General features: G+C 46.7%; 5 protein-coding genes across 5 annotated transcripts; 3 read left to right on the top strand and 2 right to left on the bottom strand.

Moving 5' to 3' along the window:
* Nucleotides 1-4,038: 4,038 nt before the first annotated feature.
* Nucleotides 4,039-6,128, top strand: MET3 (Sulfate adenylyltransferase; the record flags this gene model as incomplete). The annotated part of the gene is made up of 5 exons (XM_044849559.1): nt 4,039-4,207; nt 4,404-4,431; nt 4,487-4,669; nt 4,734-4,882; nt 4,933-6,128. The coding sequence occupies 5 exons, from the start codon at nt 4,039-4,041 to the stop codon at nt 6,126-6,128; spliced, it is 1,725 nt and encodes a 574-aa protein (XP_044708269.1).
* A 1,705-nt stretch (nt 6,129-7,833) lies between these two features.
* FPOAC1_005027 (uncharacterized protein) lies at nt 7,834-10,554 on the top strand (the record flags this gene model as incomplete). The annotated part of the gene is made up of 1 exon (XM_044849558.1): nt 7,834-10,554. One exon carries the CDS (start codon nt 7,834-7,836, stop codon nt 10,552-10,554), a length of 2,721 nt encoding a protein of 906 aa, XP_044708268.1.
* Nucleotides 10,555-11,697: 1,143 nt separating this feature from the next.
* On the bottom strand, nt 11,698-13,505 carry FPOAC1_005026 (uncharacterized protein; the record flags this gene model as incomplete). The annotated part of the gene is made up of 3 exons (XM_044849557.1): nt 11,698-11,768; nt 11,826-12,711; nt 12,762-13,505. The coding sequence occupies 3 exons, from the start codon at nt 13,503-13,505 to the stop codon at nt 11,698-11,700; spliced, it is 1,701 nt and encodes a 566-aa protein (XP_044708267.1).
* Nucleotides 13,506-15,183: 1,678 nt separating this feature from the next.
* FPOAC1_005025 (uncharacterized protein) lies at nt 15,184-17,232 on the top strand (the record flags this gene model as incomplete). The annotated part of the gene is made up of 3 exons (XM_044849556.1): nt 15,184-15,846; nt 15,898-17,020; nt 17,069-17,232. 3 exons carry the CDS (start codon nt 15,184-15,186, stop codon nt 17,230-17,232), a joined length of 1,950 nt encoding a protein of 649 aa, XP_044708266.1.
* A 320-nt stretch (nt 17,233-17,552) lies between these two features.
* Nucleotides 17,553-17,874, bottom strand: FPOAC1_005024 (uncharacterized protein; the record flags this gene model as incomplete). Its single annotated transcript, XM_044849555.1, has 3 exons — nt 17,553-17,593; nt 17,647-17,733; nt 17,790-17,874. The coding sequence occupies 3 exons, from the start codon at nt 17,872-17,874 to the stop codon at nt 17,553-17,555; spliced, it is 213 nt and encodes a 70-aa protein (XP_044708265.1).
* Nucleotides 17,875-18,412: the final 538 nt, after the last annotated feature.

Below are 18,412 nucleotides of genomic sequence, written 5' to 3'. Positions count from 1 at the left end.
ATATAATAATATTATAATTAAATATTAATATAAATAGCTTAAATCCTTATTATATATATTCTAGTATTAAAAGATTTACTCTTTTTAAGTATTTACTTATCTTTTTATTTTTATTTAATTACTATATAACTTAAGACTATAATAAGAAATATATATAAAGATAATTATTAAAAATAACTTCTTTATAAAGTAATATATAAAATCTTATATATTAATATAGAATAAAAATCTATATTAATAAATATATATTTTCTTTAAAAACTAAAGCTATAAATATTAATAATATTAAACTATAAAGACTTTCTCTTTATCTATATACTCTAGCTTAATTTTACTATATTTTCTTTATATTAATTACTATTTAATTAAGTAGATCTAGCTTAAAGGTTTTACTTTTTAAATAAAATTATAATATTATATTAATATCTTTAATATCTTTAACTAAGGCTTATTTTTATTAATATTTATAAATATTAATCTTTTAATTTACTTTATTTTTATTTTATTTATTTATACTTTATATTTAATTTAAGATAATATATATATTAAAATAAACTAGCTCTATATTAATATTAATTAATATATTAAACTAATAGGCTTATAATATAATAAATACTAATATTTAATCTAGCTTACTCTTTAATTCTTATATATATTTTCTTTATATATTTAAGCTTTTACTTTATATTTACCTTAATAAATTTACTTATATTAGAAATTATATATTAATTCTAGCTAGGATATCTATAGTAAGTGCCCTTTGCCGCTATTACAGATGCCCTGGCATTAAATAAAGACTACTACCATCACCACTCCGTAGAAATACTGCTCCCCTACCTAGGTAGGCTGAAGATGCGCTATAGTACATATTATCTAATCAATACACCACTCGTGATGGAGTACCAAGAGGCAAATTAAACGCGAACAACTAACCAGTGGATGCCTCTGATCACTTATGGAATGAGCGACGACCCGTTCAATCTCTTCTAGTGTACCTTTAGCAGTACAAGTGAAAGATTCCCAGTTTTGCTCAGAATTGCAAAGGGCAGCTTTCGGGTTGTCGGCAGCAGAGTCGACCCCGTAACAATGGTTCTTGGCTTCCTCATCCACTGGATCCGGGTGGAGGAATGGAGCCGGACCATGGAGCGGGCCTTGGCAGTCAATGGCGACCAAATGCAACAGAATGAACATATATGCGATTACTTGTTTATTGCTCACATAGAGTAACCGAAACCTTATATAACCTATAAAACCTTCCTTCAACCTAGAACCTATAAAATCACCTAACTGACCCTTTTAAATTACAGTGGCATTATAATTATCGCCATAGCCTCCTAAAATAGCTCTTTAAGCTATACTATATATAATAACTTATCTCTTAAGGCCTCTAGAAATTCCTTCTCTTTATTTAATAGAAGGTTATTGCCTTTATAAAAGGTATTTTTAAGGGTTTTAAAAGCTTTTTTTTCCCCCTTTAGCTAATTAATTAATTCCCTATTTACCTTAGCCTTTTTAGCTTATTTAATTAGCCTAATTAAGCAGTAATTAAAGAAAACTACTTTAATTAGCTAGGCAGTATTAGACTTATTAATATTTATTATAGTTTTTATTTTTATATAAATATTATTATAGTCTTTTTCTTTAGCTATATTAATAGCTATATAAATAATACTATTTAAGAAGGTAGACTTATACTTATAGTAATTATAATAAGTCCTTTATATACTCTTATATTTAATAAGTAATTATTTATTTATTATTTTATTATTATAGCTAGGGTTAGTTAATAATAGAGATTAAAGTAAGATAAGCTAGGTAAATTAATTAATAAGTAAATGCTTAATTTTTTATATTTTAAGTCTTTATATTAAAGGAAGGATAAATAGGTTATATAATAGTGCTTTTATATTTATATAAGATTAAGGTTACTTTAAGAGCTCTATTTTTTATAATAAAGCTATATCTATTAATTTTATATTAGACTTCGAGAGATACCTATATTAAAAAAAAAAAAAAAAGAATAAACATATCGGGCGTCCTTGGGGTTTGCTAAACTGGTGGTGATGGATCATGATCGTGTAATTGAAAACATAACCGTACCGTGCCAGTCTGCAATAAAGCCATCGTAGCTGACTTTTGCTACATTCGCAACCAATGCAGTCTATACGGACTGTTGCAGGATGCTAAACGAATCTTAAACGAATTCGAGGGATTATTTCAGTTTTTAAATATTGGCAGCAAAATTACACGGCAGTAGCCTGATCACCAGGGGAGTTGCCAATAACGAGTACGTCGATGCAGATGGTCAGCATCTGACCAAATTCTTATCTGTCTAAATAGGTACTAATGTACCTACTCTGACAATTCGGGGAAACAAGTTGCTCTAAAAGAATGGACGGGGAGTACAGAGTACGCAAACATGAGAATCCTTCGACGCATGTCTTCGTGGCTTTGTCGATCATTTAACCGATTGAAAGAGCAGAAAAAAACCGTGTTGCATCAACGAGAATTGCGTGATTACTAAGAAAGATCTTTCATCCATCATGACTGAGGGGGGAAAGAGAGCACCTTGGCGGTTGTCGGCCGGGCGATCGCCCGGTTGACTCGGGGAACGTCAGGATCCAGTGCGGGCCCCAGCAATTAATAGTTTCAAGATATAAAGCTGCAGAGGAATAAGACCGGGCTCGAGAAACGGTGGTTCTGAAGAGATACTCACGATAGAAACCTTGTCAAAGTGCTGGAGATAACACTGCAGATATCATGACGGGGTAAGATAAAGATGCTGGCTTTCCTCCAGGCACAGCAATCTGACAGGGCCAAAAAAAGCCTTAGCCAGGTCTCACTCTCAGGAAAAGGTTGGTGGGTATAATGCATAGAACATGGGTTATGTGTGGATGCAGAATGAATGGTTATGCCATAGAACATGGAACAGGACCGCAGGATCTCTTGTTCGCATTCTTACAGCACCGTGGTGATCAAGATGGATACGGAGGTGCAGACTTACGAGAGATGGGGGGTTAAAGAGGGCCCCTACTGCAGCTGCAGCAGTTGAAGATTTCACTGCTACCTCCCTGGGTCGGATTTTCAAGGTACCGGGAACTGATTGCTGGCCATGGGAAATTCGAAAAGGAAAATGATGATCCATGTTGTGCATCTCACCTCATAATTGCGGGCAGTTTGTAGTTACATGGTAAGTATACCTGTAGTTGGTAAGCTCTGGAGTTGTGCAAACAACGTAATCGCGATCATAGGACTTTTATCTAAACCATCGTGTCTGCTATGATTGAAAGTTGTAGAGACTCTCCTCGGAGACCGTCGCCTCAACCTGGACCTTTCATCATGATTCCTAAATAGGTTGCCCATGCCCATGGCCGACCGAGAGCGACGCTCCGACGACCTACTGTCCCTAGCGGCGCCATGCCCAATAATACTATATCTGATTGGTCTCTAGGTTCCTCGGCGGCATGTATAAGCCTCAAGTCCCGAGCACGTCATTGAGAGCTAAAAGCGCAAACCCCATTCATTTTTTCCTCTTTCTGACGGTGAGGGCCGCGAACTTGGTCGATGCCATGGAGGCAATTGGATACATTGGCCGATTTCGTCCGTTTTGCCAAAGGACACGCAATTTTTTCCCTTTCTTACTCGTTCTCTTGCTCGCTGCACATGTATCGTTACACCCCTCCTATCCAGTCAACCCCAGTAATTGTTGTTTGGACTAGGGATGGGGGAGAGGGGACTAATCATGACAGGGTGGATGTATGAAGATGAGGTGGATGAGCATGAGGATCGAGGTACTTTTCTGTATTCCCGCTGAAAGACGATTTAAAATCAAAGCGATTCCTTCTCCGCTGTTCTTTCTCCCATTCTTCTCGTTCTTGTCGTCTGTTCCTGTTTCGTCGTCTTCATTGAGCAACACTTGTGCTGTCGTTGACCATAACGATTGCATTAATACAACACCGAGATTCGAATCGACTCCGGTTTCCAACGTTTCAATTCCTCTCTGCCCTCTCAAAGAACGCCAGAAACCCTCACAATACAATGGCCAACACTCCTCATGGTGGTGTCCTGAAGGACCTCTTCGCTCGTGACCTTCCTCGTCAATCCGAGCTTGAGGCCGAGGCCCAGCAACTCCCTGCTCTTACACTCAGCGAGCGACACCTTTGCGATCTTGAGCTGATCCTTAACGGTGGTTTCTCTCCCCTCGAAGGTATGCGCTGCCCCTTTTTGTCATAATAATCTTTTTTTTTTTCGCTTTTGTTTTTCTCGCTGGATAGCGCGGAGCGTTGACGGACGAATTGCGGTGCCCCGCCCCCGCATCTCCGATCGCCGGCGACTAGTTTGCGACGGGAACATTATTTTTTAGCATCATGAGTGAAAATAGGAATTGACCACCAATTTTACAGGTTTCTTGACTGAGAAGGACTACAATGGGTAAGTTGATGCGAAATCTCATCCGACAGTTTCATGAGCTAACAAAGTCCTCCAGCGTTGTTGAGAACAACCGTCTTGCTGATGGAGCTCTCTTCTCCATGCCCATCAACCTCGATGTCAACCAAGCTGATATCGACCAGCTCGGCCTCAAGGCTGGTGCTCGCGTTACCCTCCGCGACTTCCGTGACGACCGAAACCTCGCTATCCTGACTGTCGAGGACATCTACCGACCTGACAAGTATGCAGTCCCCATAGCCTTGACTCTTACCAAGCCATTGGTAGCTAATACAGATGCTTTACAGGGTCAACGAAGCCAAGAAGGTCTTTGGCAGCGATGATGACACTCACCCTGGTGTCAAGTACCTCTTCGACACCGCCAAGGAGTTCTACGTTGGTGGTAAGCTTGAGGCCATTAACCGCCTGGAGCACTACGACTTCCTCGACCTTCGATGTAAGCAATGGCAACTGTCTCAAGCTTATCATGAAGCTAACATTCACAAGTCACTCCCTCTGAGCTCCGCGCTCACTTCAACAAGCTCGGCTGGCAAAAGGTCGTCGCTTTCCAGACCCGAAACCCCATGCACCGTGCTCACCGTGAGTTGACGGTCCGCGCTGCCCGCTCCCAGCAGGCCAACGTCCTTATCCAGCCCGTCGTTGGTCTCACCAAGCCCGGTGACATCGATCACTTCACCCGTGTCCGTGTCTACAAGGCTCTCCTACCCCGTTACCCCAACGGTATGGCCGCCCTCGCGCTTCTGCCCCTCGCCATGCGAATGGGTGGTCCTCGTGAGGCTCTCTGGCACGCCATCATTCGCAAGAACCACGGTGCTACTCACTTCATCGTTGGCCGTGACCACGCCGGTCCCGGTAAGAACAAGCAGGGCAAGGATCACTACGGTCCTTATGATGCTCAGGTCCTCGTCCAGGAGCACCAGGAGGAGCTCGGCATCAAGATGGTCGAATTCCAGGCCATGATCTACCTACCCGACTCTGATGAGTACCTCCCCGTCAACGAGATCCCTGAGGGCACCCGCACCCTCAACATCTCTGGTACTGAGCTCCGACACCGTCTCCGAACCGGTAAGGACATCCCTGAGTGGTTCTCTTATCCCGAGGTTGTCAAGGTTCTTCGTGAGGAAAACCCCCTCCCTGCCGAGAAGGGTTTCACTGTCTTCATGACAGGTTACCAGAACAGCGGAAAGGACCAGATTGCCCGTGCTCTCCAGGCCACTCTCAACCAGGGTGGCGGTCGTCCCGTCTCCATGTTGCTCGGTGAGAATGTGCGACACGAGCTCTCTCCTGAGCTTGGCTTCACCCGCAAGGACCGCGACCTCAACATCCAGCGCATCGCTTTCGTCGCCTCTGAGCTGACCAAGGCCGGTGCCGCTGTCATCGCCGCCCCCATCGCCCCCTTCGAGGATGCTCGCAAGGCTGCCCGTGACCTCGTCGAGAAGTCCGGCCCCTTCTTCCTCGTCCACGTCGCTACTCCCCTTGAGTACTGTGAGAAGACTGACCGCAAGGGTGTCTACGCTTCCGCTCGCAAGGGTGAGATCAAGAACTTTACTGGTGTCGACGACCCCTATGAGGCTCCTGCCAAGCCCGACCTCGTTGTCGACCTCGAGAAGCAGAACGTCCGCTCCATTGTGCACCAAATCGTTCTGCTCCTCGAGAGCAACGGTCTTCTCGACCGCCTGTAAGCGATGATTTTTGACGATTTATCTCGGGAATCAGCCGAGGGAGATACCCGCTAGCTACGCCTGCCTACTGATTTGAGTAGGAGGTTTGTTGCTCTACAAAACTTTTGCAAATAAAAGCGCAAGGATAAACGGAATTGGCGTTAATTTGAATGAGATGGATATGGAAAAGATGCGCAAATGTGCTGTGTTACATTGCGTTATTGGTATACTTAGACGACGAAGCCGTGTCGGATTAGTACCGATATTATGAATGAAGAGCATGATCAAACCACTTTTGGAAGCGAGAATATGCAATGCAAGTGATACGTGGACTTTCAAACTAATCAACCTATCACATCCAACAATGGAATGGCTGTCAGTTGTGTTGGGCTGTGAATGGATATTGGAGAAAGCTCGTGACAATATGCGCGCTTAATCAATTTTTGGATCTTAACGGCAGAAGGATTGGGCAGCACCGCTGGGCATGAAGTGAGAAAAAGAATGTGTATGGGTCAGGTCGTTGAGGATGGAGAATAGATGCGTGGCAGTCTTGAAGTGAAATGGTTGAGTCATGTTATCGTTAGCACAAGTTGGTTTTTACCTTTTGGGAATTACAATGCTTTGTCGAACATTCTCATGCTTGAACCCTGGCTTCCAAACGCTTCTACAGGGAGTCAAGCGGTTAACATGTTCAAGGTGGCTGGTCGTCACCCGATGACGCCCAGCCTCCCGTCAAGTCCCCTGTGGTTACAGGCATCTGATGAATCCTAGTCTAGATTGTGGGCGACTAATTAATCTAATCAGCTCGCAACAAACTAGACATGCTCACTGCTTATATTTTTTCCTCCTTGTTAGACTCGACACAAGTTTTGTGGTATGCAGGCTTGAGACTGGGGTGTGTGCCTGTGCCCGTGCCCAGCACTGGCCTTGTTGAACATTGTCGGGCTCCACAAGCAAGTTTGAGGGACGGGAAGTCAGACATAAACGAGATCTTGTACAGTTGGGGCTGTGTTGGTGAAGATTGCGTGTGCGTGGTGGCCGTGTTGGCGACAGTTTCTTGAATGATTGTGGTGGTTTGCCTCTGGTCGTTGTTTCTTAGATGCTTTTTAGGTTGACATCATCTTAGGATTTTACAGTTTCAGTTGATCACCGTTGAACTCCCTGACTCCATGCAAAAAAGTCCAAGCTTTCCGATCCCCTTTTAGACGACTGTTAAATCGCAGGTTGGGGCAAGATGCGACCCTAAAACAGTGAGGGAATTGCCTAATTGCTTTAACATATTGTCGACCGTGCTTCTAACGGTGAGGAACTGGAAGGAGGAAAAGAGCTTCTCTCCTGCCTTAGTGCCTGATTCTACCCAGAATTTGACCTGAGACTTTCGCCTGCAGGGAAGGGACCACCTGGCACGCACTGGCTGCGCTTAGCTTCCATGCAACTCACCTCACTTTCTACAGTACAACCATCCCCTCTCCACGAATTCGCTTTTGCTTTGCTGTATCCCAAGACTGCCCCAACGTAGTGCTATTTCTCTCGCTCAACAGGCTGAATTTCACTTTGCATCATCCTGATTCTATTTTTTGTTACGCCAGGAGTTTATACTATCGACTCCCCGTTGCGCCCACTATTCTTGACCGCCTTCTTGAACCCGTTTGGAATTATCGACCATAACCACACAACCGCTAAGCAACCATCACACGATACTTTCACCATAGCTCCATGGTCAACCATGTCCTCCAAGGACCAAGACGTCGAGGCCCCTGCCGACGAGAGACCGCAAGATAAGGAAAAGGTCCGCCGCTCAAAATCCGAACGAAAGGAGCGCAGAGATCGCGACCGAGACCACGATCGAGAAAGGGATAAGGACCCTGAACGTCGCCGACATCGCACATCTCGACTCTCTAAGAGCAAGCTCGGCAGCGAAGCCAGCGACAACCTTTCTCATACATCCAGTCGCCGTCACCGTCACCGCAAGGACAGAGACAGTGATGAGCATCATCGCCGTCATCACCGTACTGCTTCGACCAGCGATTTAGCCAGCTCAGACATAAGAACGTCGACGGCTGCTACTTCTATATTATCTGACCGTATCAACATGCCTTACCCTTCATTCAGTAAGGCACACAGCAAAGAGGCCATCGTTAGTCGCGATTCCCTATCACTTAAACCTCCTACTCGTGAACCGCCGGAGCCTCCTACCGCCGAGGAACTCAAAGCCCGCAGGGATTCCGGCAATGCCAATCCGAATGCGCCACCTAGTCCCCCTCCAACCGATCTGGACGCGGACAAGACTGCTGTAAACGATGAAGCACCGAATGAGCCAGTCGACGAGGAACTCACAAATGAGGAAACATACGACGAAGAGACATTAAATGCCGATTTGTCCAGAGACGACATTCCAACCATTCAGACCCCAACAGAGGAGCCCTCGGCGTCTGAGGTTGGTCTGAAAAAGTCAAAGTCGAGACTATCTCACACTCGATCAGTATCACGAAACGACGAGCGGTCCCGTGTTAGTCGCCGATCAGGGTCCTCGAGTCAAGCTACTTATGTGAAGTCTTCGCATCGCTCTGCTGAAAAGATCCGACGCTCTGATTCGCGGGCATCCAGTTCTTCCCATCGCTCAGTCCATCGAACTTCGTCTACTCGAAGTCACAGAAAGTATGATGCAGATGGACCATCCTCTCCTTCAAGTGCCCAAGATTCGTCTCCCAGAACACCCACTCAAGCTCCTTTCCCTCACGGATATCCTGACACCAAGCGTGAAACCCCTTCTGTTATCGACGTTGAAGATGTCGATTCGAACCTGCATTCCAAAACTGCGACGCCTGCGTCTGCCTTTGGCATTGCCCCTCCGCCCCCGCCCCCACCACCGGCGCTTGATGTCCATGACATGCCTCGGGTCGACTATCTCCTTCAAAACGGCGGTCTTGCTTATACAGCTCCCAAGAACTTTCTTTCTGTGCTGCCCCGCCAAAACGGCACACGCCCTTCAAACCCTCCCCTTGTTGGTACAGACACTCTCTTTGCTCCATTCCACAACCTGCTGGATCAGTACAACACTGTACTTAGTAAACAAGGCTCAATTGCTGTCGCCACTGGGCACCGTTCTGTTGCTCGTAGACTGCTGGACCGCCTCGAAAATGTCTTCTCCCGCGACCTCCCTCCTTATGGCTGCACGTGTGTCATGTGTGATAACCCTCACGAGATCCACGATGGCCTCAACTGGGGCGATGTGTTGGAGTGGGTGAGCGGCCGCATTGAACTCCCGCAGTGGCCCCCTTTTGATCTGGCCGAGGTCGGTACCAAAGCTGCTGAGATTTCTGGTGATGTGCCTCCTCGACCTGCATCACCGGTCCAACTGGATCCGGACATTGCGGAAGAATTTAGGGAGCATTATCTTCGCCAGTCAAAGAAGGTCCGGACTGCTGTCGACCGATGGTTGTCTAACACTGGAGAAACTCCAGTACCACCCCCTCAGGATGTTGACGACGAGACCCTATCTTTTGCCATTCTGACAAACCTCGACCCAGAGGACCGGCCTTACTTCAACGCCATCATGACCGGGTCAAAGGAACTAAAGTCGTCTGTTCGCGCCCCTACTCCAGGGCACCGACCTCGAACGGATTTTCTCATCAAGACTGGCCTTGCACTGCAGCGACTATACCGATTGCAACAAGTTCCTCGGGATGCTGAATCGGCAACATACTTGGTCAAGAACCCGCATACTCACGATCTTTTGGTCGCACTTTCCAACATAAACAATTCTGAGTGGGAGATTCTCGTCTCTGGACGGTTTGATGGCTTCCTTTGGTCGGGAGCAGATGATGAGCCACCTACACCACATTCTGAATCTCGGGGACCTACACCAGCCAGTTCCTACTACAACACACGAACAATGAGCCCGGGACCTCGAGCTTCCTCTTCGTTCAGTTCAAGAAACACGACTCCTTTCTCGGTCTACTCTCGAGGCACAACGCCAGCCTCTTTTGTTAGCGTCAACACAACCGGGATGCCTGGAAGCCGACAAGCTGTTTCCAACGACGAGGAGATGGAGATGGCGGCTATCGCAGAGATTGAAAGGGAGATTTACAAGGGAATGGAAACTTTGGAGGACGCATTCGAAAAACTACACAAGAAGGCCGAGGTTGTCCGAAACGCACTACGTCAGCGAGGAGCCGGTTTAATGCAGAACCTGCAGAATCGCCGTCGTATTGATGTGCTTTCTGGCCCCAACTCAGGCAACTCACAGTCTTCGGGCTACGAACGACCAGCTTGGGCTGGAGAGGATGATCGTGAACCAGGCAGTGATGATGACTGGGCTTTAGACGATATCGATATTATGCCTGACGACTCCGCCAGCAACATCAGCAGCTCTCGCCACAGACGACCTAAGAGGCGTACGGAGCGACGAACACCTGCCCCAATCAACGAAGAAGATGAGGATTAAGCGCCAGATGCGATACCAGGAACTCCATGAATTGATGGAGAGGGATTATACGAATGACGACAGAAACGTTTGAAAGAAGCGCATTTTTTCCAGCATATAAATTCGAAACCACCAGTTCAATGTCAAATGTCACCAAAACTTGTTTGATTGAGTAACTACTTGTTAGAGCGGATAAGTGATACATGTTTGTCAGATACCACTTATGCCCATCGTTGGAGATTTGGGATGTGCTACTCTTGATGATAATTGAGGATGTCAAGTTTTGCTTTGCTTTTCATCCATTTCTTGCTATGTTATTTTTACCTTTGCTATGGGGGAAAAGGGGGGACAGACGATTTCTGTCTAGAAAATCATGCTACATCTCCCAAGGGAGACTTTGTCAAAGTTTGTTACCCGTCCGGGACGCGGTTGTCTGAGTTTTGTTTGATGGTAGCCATGGGAATATCGAAGGGAATTGTGAACAGCATTTATGTCTGTTCGTTCGTAGAGTGGAGGAGCTGATGGATATACCTTGGGCAAATGTTAATGAGTGGTTGGAAGCCATAACAATTTGCTGCATCAAACTATGACTTGGATGTGATTTCACGCATGCGCTGTATGTTCCATGATCTTGGTGAAAGGAAACGACTTGGTATTGATTTTGGCCGGCTGTGTCTTGAGACACTTATCGTATATTGATACTTCGTCATGAGCATGCCCCTTGGCAGCCCGTATTTACCACATATCATATTATATAAACATTGAGCAGGGACATCCCTTTTCCATTCCCCGCTGGTTATGACTCCTCTTACTGTCATATAAAAATTGATGAACAACCCTTCGCTTCATTCCCTTGCATCTCCATCCTTGACATTCGTTCCTTTGATGATCCCCCAGCCAGGTCTTGGCAAAGGAGGTCAGTGTCCATGCGCACTGAACTGAGCGAGGCTGAGATTGTCTCAGCCCAAGTAATGTACAAATGATCTACTCCCGGTTAAGAACGCCGGGGATGTCGATCCCTTTTTTGTTTTGTCTTTAAGAGCGGCCGTTAAAAATTACAACAAGTTAGACGTCAAAAAGGCAATAGTCTCCGACGACGATAGGCATGATAACCATGGTCTGTTAAAGAGAAAAGAAACTCTGGCATTCTTAAACGTTTCACCTCTAGCTGTAAAGAGACTCGAGGAGGTAAATGACGCCAAAAACAAGAAAAGCGGTAGCACCACCGACAGTGACTGGGGTATATGTTAGTTACTTTGATCTGGGAATGGGGCTAGAGATCGTCAACTTACCAACTTTCAGACTGACTCGGCCAGCGATAGCACGGCCACCAATAACAGCAACACCAGTGCAGATAGCATGGCCACAAGTAGCACCCAGAGTCACCCACCAGTAGTCTTGACCAGCGGCCATAGCAATAGTGGCAATCTGACTTCGGTCACCCCATTCACCGAGGAAGGTCATGATAAAGGTCTGCACCCAAGCAGGGCTGAGCAGGAGGGAGCAGAGGTTGGTAGCACCTTGAACAACGCTAGAAACGGCACCAGAGCCAGAGCGGGTATCCCTAACAGGGGACTGGGATGGCGATCGAGGAGGCGACATGAGACGGTTGCTAGGTCGAGATCTTCGGCCATTGCCATTACCATTGCCATTTATGCCCATCTCAAGAGTGTAAGCGGAGACAGAATCACCCCTCTTACGGCCCATTTCCTTCTCCTTCTCGGCAAGCTCTTGTTCAACCTCGTGCATTTCAGCAGAGACACCCTCGTTGGGGTCCATCTGCATACCCTCTCGCAGGAGCTTCGCACCGAAGACAAAGAAAAGACCAGCAGCGAGGAAGCTCGTCACACGCTTGGGAATCAGGGCGGGAACGGCATGTCCCAAAACAGCCGAAAGAACGGTCATGACAAGGAGAGCGCCAAAGGCAGCAGTAAAGACAACCATGCGATCGTGCTTCATGGCCATGAGGGCAGCAACCAAGAAGGTCTTGTCACCAACTTCGGAGACCAGAATCATAGTGAAGGAGAGAACGAAGGAGTGGAATGGTTGAATGATGCTCTCTTCATCGTGATGTCCATCGTGTGTCGTTCCTCGGGTCAAGTCGACTGGTGGGGCTTTTGTAGCATCTTGCACAGGTTTGTTTTGTCCGGAGGGTCGGTCAGGAAGATCAGCTGGCTTCTACGTAATTGTCAGTCATGGTGTTGCATTTGGATATAGCTCTTGCTTACCCCTAATCCTGCAGTATAATCGTGTTCGTCATCATTGCTGATGATGGGCTTCGCAGGCTTGGGAATCACGTCATCTGCCTTTTCGCCGCTGGTCTGGCCCTCGACCTTCTCGCCCTTGTCTCCTTCAGAAGCACGGATCTTCTCTTCTTCACTGTGCGGTAAAGGAGGAGCCTCCTTGGGCGATGAAGGCTTCCTGAATGTTTCCTCGCCTGCGAGGTCCTCCTCCAACTTTCGCGCTTTGTATCGCTCGGTCACACCACCTTCGGTGCCAGTTGTGCCTTCTTGAGCGTGAACTCGGTCCTTGTCGAACATGACGCCGTCGTTGGTTTCAGGGATCTTTGCGCCATCGACTACAGTAGGGTCATCTGGCCGACCTTTCAGCTCGGGAAGGGTTTCAGTGCTGGCATCGACCTTGGTTGCAGCGCCGGCTCCAGCTTCAGGTGCAATACCAGTACCAGTATCAACTGCAGTACCAGATCCGATATCAGGTACAACTTCAGCGGGCTTCTTGTGATCATCTGTCTCAATGAATGGTCCATGGTGAGGCTTTCCATCCCTGCCATCAACAGGGGCATCTTTCGTGGGGATATCATGACGCTTTACGCCAACTTCAGGAAGGCCATCGGTCTGTTCTGTAATCGCAGCAGGGCCAGGTATGTCGGCAACGTCGTGGGCGGACAGCGCATTCGCCAAGGCGGGAAGAAGAAAAAGGATCAAAGGCGAATGCTTGGTTCGGATCTTCATGATGGGCAGTTGTGATTGTTACTGTTGGTTGAAAGAAGGTAGAAAAGTCGACAAGTCTCAAAAGGACTGTCGGCGATGGTGGCCGCAACCTTAGTAGGTAATTCGAGATATTGAATACAACGGTCAGTCAGTTAGGAAAAGGTTGAAACCGTAACTTTGCGACGATCCAAGTCGCGTGCAACGTAACGTAACGTAGGTGGGCAGAATAGACTTTGCGTAGGTTGACGAAAAGTTTGGGATCTGGACTGATGCTGACACTAGACAGGAAAGGATACAATGTCTCTAGCACAGCTGGCCAACGTGCAAATGGTCGAGCTACACGCTGATTACTCCAGTATCAGAGACAAAAAGGGAGTTGAAAGATTTATCAGGAATGTTGGGGTATTGATTTGAATGCTTTGACTTCAATTGGTATAGGGGCACAGCATATGGAAGATCCGCTCCCTAATGATACAGGGGTCTCCTACTGAGAAGGCCCTAGCAGACGTGCCAGCGTGGCCCCAGCTGTGCCACGCTAAGCCTTGAATCGTTTAGTGAACTATTTTTACCCAAGCTTCAGACTTCCTGATGTTGGACAGGGGTGGAGGGTCTTTTACGGTAGTTGATGACAGAAATCGACAGACAAATAAATTGAAATCAACAGTCTGCTATAATAAAGTCAACAAGGTTGAGAATACTATTTGTCAATATTCAACAAGACTTGGACATCAATAGATCCATAGCTCATACACCTTGATGTGGTTATGAGTCCCATCTTGTCATCATGACATCTTACGATAGACATCAGCATTGTAACACCGCTTCCAACCGTTTTCTTGTCACAGATAACCCAGTTTTCCTGATACCATAACCATAGATACAATATTATACACTCACGAAGCCGTACGAAATATTCCATTGTTTTGCCATACCGAATCTTGAACTACAATTCATGTCTTGAGTCCAAGCCGCCAAGTATCGGATGTCGACAGACATCTGGATCCCAAGCTTACCATCATTTCTTGGACATTTACATTCGCCATGTATCTCCAGTTGAGTGGACAGATTCTAATCTCAATTTCTTGGCTCGAGGGTTATATACGTTGCCTGATTTCAGGGAGTTTCAATATTTGCACTTCTGTAGGATTATGTTGCAGTAGGTATTCACATGCCAGGCGCACCTACGATTAGTGGAGTGATGAAGCTTGTCATCTCAAGCTGGCCAACATTCAAGACGTCTCAATCGACTATCATCAATTACTGTATCTATAACGGACTTGATATGAGGATGTATTCTCGTCCCTGATAATTGATAAGCACTGCTAAACTCGTTATTCACAACCACAATAATCCATCAAAGAGGTACTAACATACGAGATGAGTACAGGGTAAGCCAAACACGGACCTTATCTTATCTCCGGATGTCGTCACAACCTCCAGGAGCTCCTCTATCTTCTCTCAACAGCACCCCATTCGGAGCGTTACGCTCATCGCATCATTGATATTTCGTTAACATCTTGTGAACTTCGTGAACCTCCATATCATTCCAAACTTGCGTATATTGAGTGAAATATTTGCCCTTATTCATTGATAAAACCCGACATTCGTTGTTGCCGTATCGCCCCCTCACAACTGCTGTGCTTAGCAAGCATTCTGTCGACTCAGAACCGAGCTCTGCAATATCTCACATACGGCAACCATGGCTCCTCTTGAAGAAGAGAGGAGCTCCCAACCCCTGGCAACGGATCAAAGTGATGACGAGACCCGTAATGAGAGCACACGTGAATCATCAGAAGGTCCAGCATGGTACTATGAAATCGAGGGAGACGATGAGCCGGAGGAGGATGAAGATGAAGACTATGAAGATCAGCCTGACGAAGAAGACGAGGAAGAGGAGGAAGATGATGAGGACGATGACGATGATGCAATTGAAGGAGGCGGCGGCACACAACGCCTTCTCAACATTGTTCGAAGTAATTTCCAACATCCTCTCCTCATACTGCAATACATGGCTGACGCACTGGTGACTCAAGCTGGGGCTAGGACAGGACTATTGACCCGAAGACAACTTCTTGCGTTAATGCAGGACCCGAACCTCACCAGTGTTTTGTTCCAAGATAATGCAGACGACGACGCGGAATTCTTAGATTGGCCCTTTAGACGACACCGGACACCGAAGGATCCTAACCGTTTTCCGCAGGTTCCCAGCTTCGAGGGGATGAAGCTTATGCGCTCAGGAGTGTTTGGCGCAAACGATTACAACCTCAGAGCTCAGAAGCGTCTAGCTACACGAATGTTGGAGCGGGAGTTGGCCTTGGGAAACCGCGAAGATAGATTGCGGAACAATGCTCTCATCAACCAGGTTGGCTATTGTGGCTCAAGCATCAAGACAGGTTGGCTAACGTTTATCTAGGGTCTGTTACCACAGACAAGAGCAGAAAAGATTATCCATTTCGATGATCCGGTCTATTCTGGACAGTTTTCTGATGACGGTAACTTCTTCTTTGCTTGTTCTCAAGACTTTAAAGTTCGAATGTACGACACTTCGAGCCCATACAACTGGAAGCATTACAAGACAGTCGCATATCCTTGGGGCCAGTGGACGCTGACGGATGCGTCTTTGAGTCCTGATAATAAATGGCTCGCTTATACTTCGATTCAGACAATGGTGTCAATAGCCCCTACAGATCCGAATGACACTGGCGACCCTTATACCTTGGATCTCGACGATGGCCCACCTCGGCAGGGGTGGCACGGACGACGTGGCTTTGGTATCTGGTCTGTTCGATTCTCCGGTGACGGAAGAGAACTGGTGGCTGGGACAAGTGCGGCTTCCATTGTTGTGTATGATATCGAGTCACGGTCAGTCTTACACCATGTCCGCGGTCACCAGGATGATGTAAACGCTGTGTGTTTTGCCGACAAAATGTCGCCCCATATCCTTTACTCAGGTTCCGACGATACGACGATCAAAGTATGGGATAGGCGAAGCATGGGCGATAACCGAGAAGCTGGAGCTTTTGTTGGTCACATCGAGGGTTTGACGTATATCGACAGCAAAGGCGATGGACGGTATATCCTCAGTAACGGAAAAGATCAGAGTATGAAACTCTGGGACCTCCGAATGGCCATGTCTACCGATCGATACACCGAGCTTGACCCCACAAGAACTGTCAATACCAGCGGTTTCGATTACCGAGGGGGAGTTTATGATGATGAAGACTGGGACGTACATCCTCATGACAACTCACTCGTTACTTTCCGAGGCCATAAAGTGCTTCGAACTCTTATTCGGTGTCACTTTTCACCTCCATCGAGCACTAACTCGAGATATGTTTACTCAGGCAGTACAGATGGTAAGGTATACATTTGGAACATGGACGCAACGTTGGCTGGAGTTGTCGATGTCAAGAAAGCAACAATGCGCACACGGCCTATGGATAACCGACATCGTTTCTATCACTTTGATGAGCCAGGTAATTGGAGCACTTGTGTTCGCGATGCTAGCTGGCATCCCAACGCCCCCCTCCTTGTTGGTAAGTTCGCCTTCCTTTTGTGTTGATGCCCAACTGACTCGAGAGCAGCGTCTGCATGGAATGGTTATAACATGGCTAGAGGAACATGTTCGCTGCACTCATTTAATGAAAATATCGACGATGAGGGAGATTCACCAATGGGTCATAGTGTTAGCAACGTTTTAAAGGAACAGCCCGAGTTGTACCAGAATTCGACTTATGGGATGGACTAGGCCAATATTGCAGAAATGACGATGGATATTTTGTACAATTAAATCAGTGTAGCCGTTTTCGTATGGGTATTTCTCAATCCATACAAACAGCGCCTTGGACGTGAAAGCACATGCTCCTCTCATCTCCTATGGCGCTCGGTCGAATCCCAGCGTAGAAGTGTGTCGCGTGCCCGCCATAATGTCATGTAACTCCGCCCCGTTAAGCATACCCGCAAGCAAGAAAGGTAGGTTGTGTGATTGTCCTCGTTTTTGTCTTGTGGGGTTTTGGATTATCAAGTCGCCACCATCCAGAATCTCGTCACCACTGGTCGCGTAAACGTTTATGCGCTACCGACGAGGGCGTGGTTGAGGGGAATGTGCACTGTATTCATGTTAGAAATCAAGGCAAAGGGACAGAGTCATGAGGAATCATACCCAGCTTGACGACGTAACCGACGGCGCCCATAATGAGGAAACCAACTCCAACAGCTTGGCAGAGTCGCAGGAACTCCTTCTGGTCGGCTGTAGAACGATATGTTAGTAAAAATCATAAAAGTATGCGCAATGGGTCAACATACGCTTAGTGCATCGTCGCACGAATTGAACACCGTCTCTGACGAACTCGGAGGGAACCTCGAGAATCTCTTGAACCTGGTCGGACATGTTGGGTAGTGGAAGAAACGGGGAGAGATATTAAAAGTACGTTGCGTGAAGGAGGAAAGATGATATCGTGAAGGAAAAGAAAACGAATTCGTCGAATTGAGTCAAAGTTAAAGTCGCGGGGATTGTAGAAAGGAGGGTTGGAGCTCAAGTTTAAAGGGGACCTCTTTTTGGTTATCCCAGCTAATGACAGCTCTCACTCTCTGGCCTCTCCATACGTGTTCACAAACCTTGGGTACCTTGGACCTGGAGTACGGGCCGAAGGATTCTCCGACTAAATGAACTTGTCGCAAAGTAGCAATTTGGTGGAGCCAAGTTAGGTGCAGATGGAGACTAAGAATTGTGGAGCTCAGATGCTAGGTACCTGGCTGCTTACCTTAGTAGGTAGGTTTGCCGCGAACCTAGCTCTTCCCCAGAGAATTGAAGCTTTCTTCCTTGGTCTTCCTCTTCGTCTAAATATTCTCCAAACTCTTTCATCTTCATTTCGATTACCATCGCGAAGCCGTAACTGACCTTGCAGAACTTACATCACGTTTTAATC

Source organism: Fusarium poae, chromosome 2, assembly GCF_019609905.1.
Source record: "Fusarium poae strain DAOMC 252244 chromosome 2, whole genome shotgun sequence".
Taxonomy (NCBI): domain Eukaryota; kingdom Fungi; phylum Ascomycota; class Sordariomycetes; order Hypocreales; family Nectriaceae; genus Fusarium; species Fusarium poae.
Note: the sequence above shows the minus strand (reverse complement) of the source record. Positions and strands in the feature narration are given on the sequence as shown.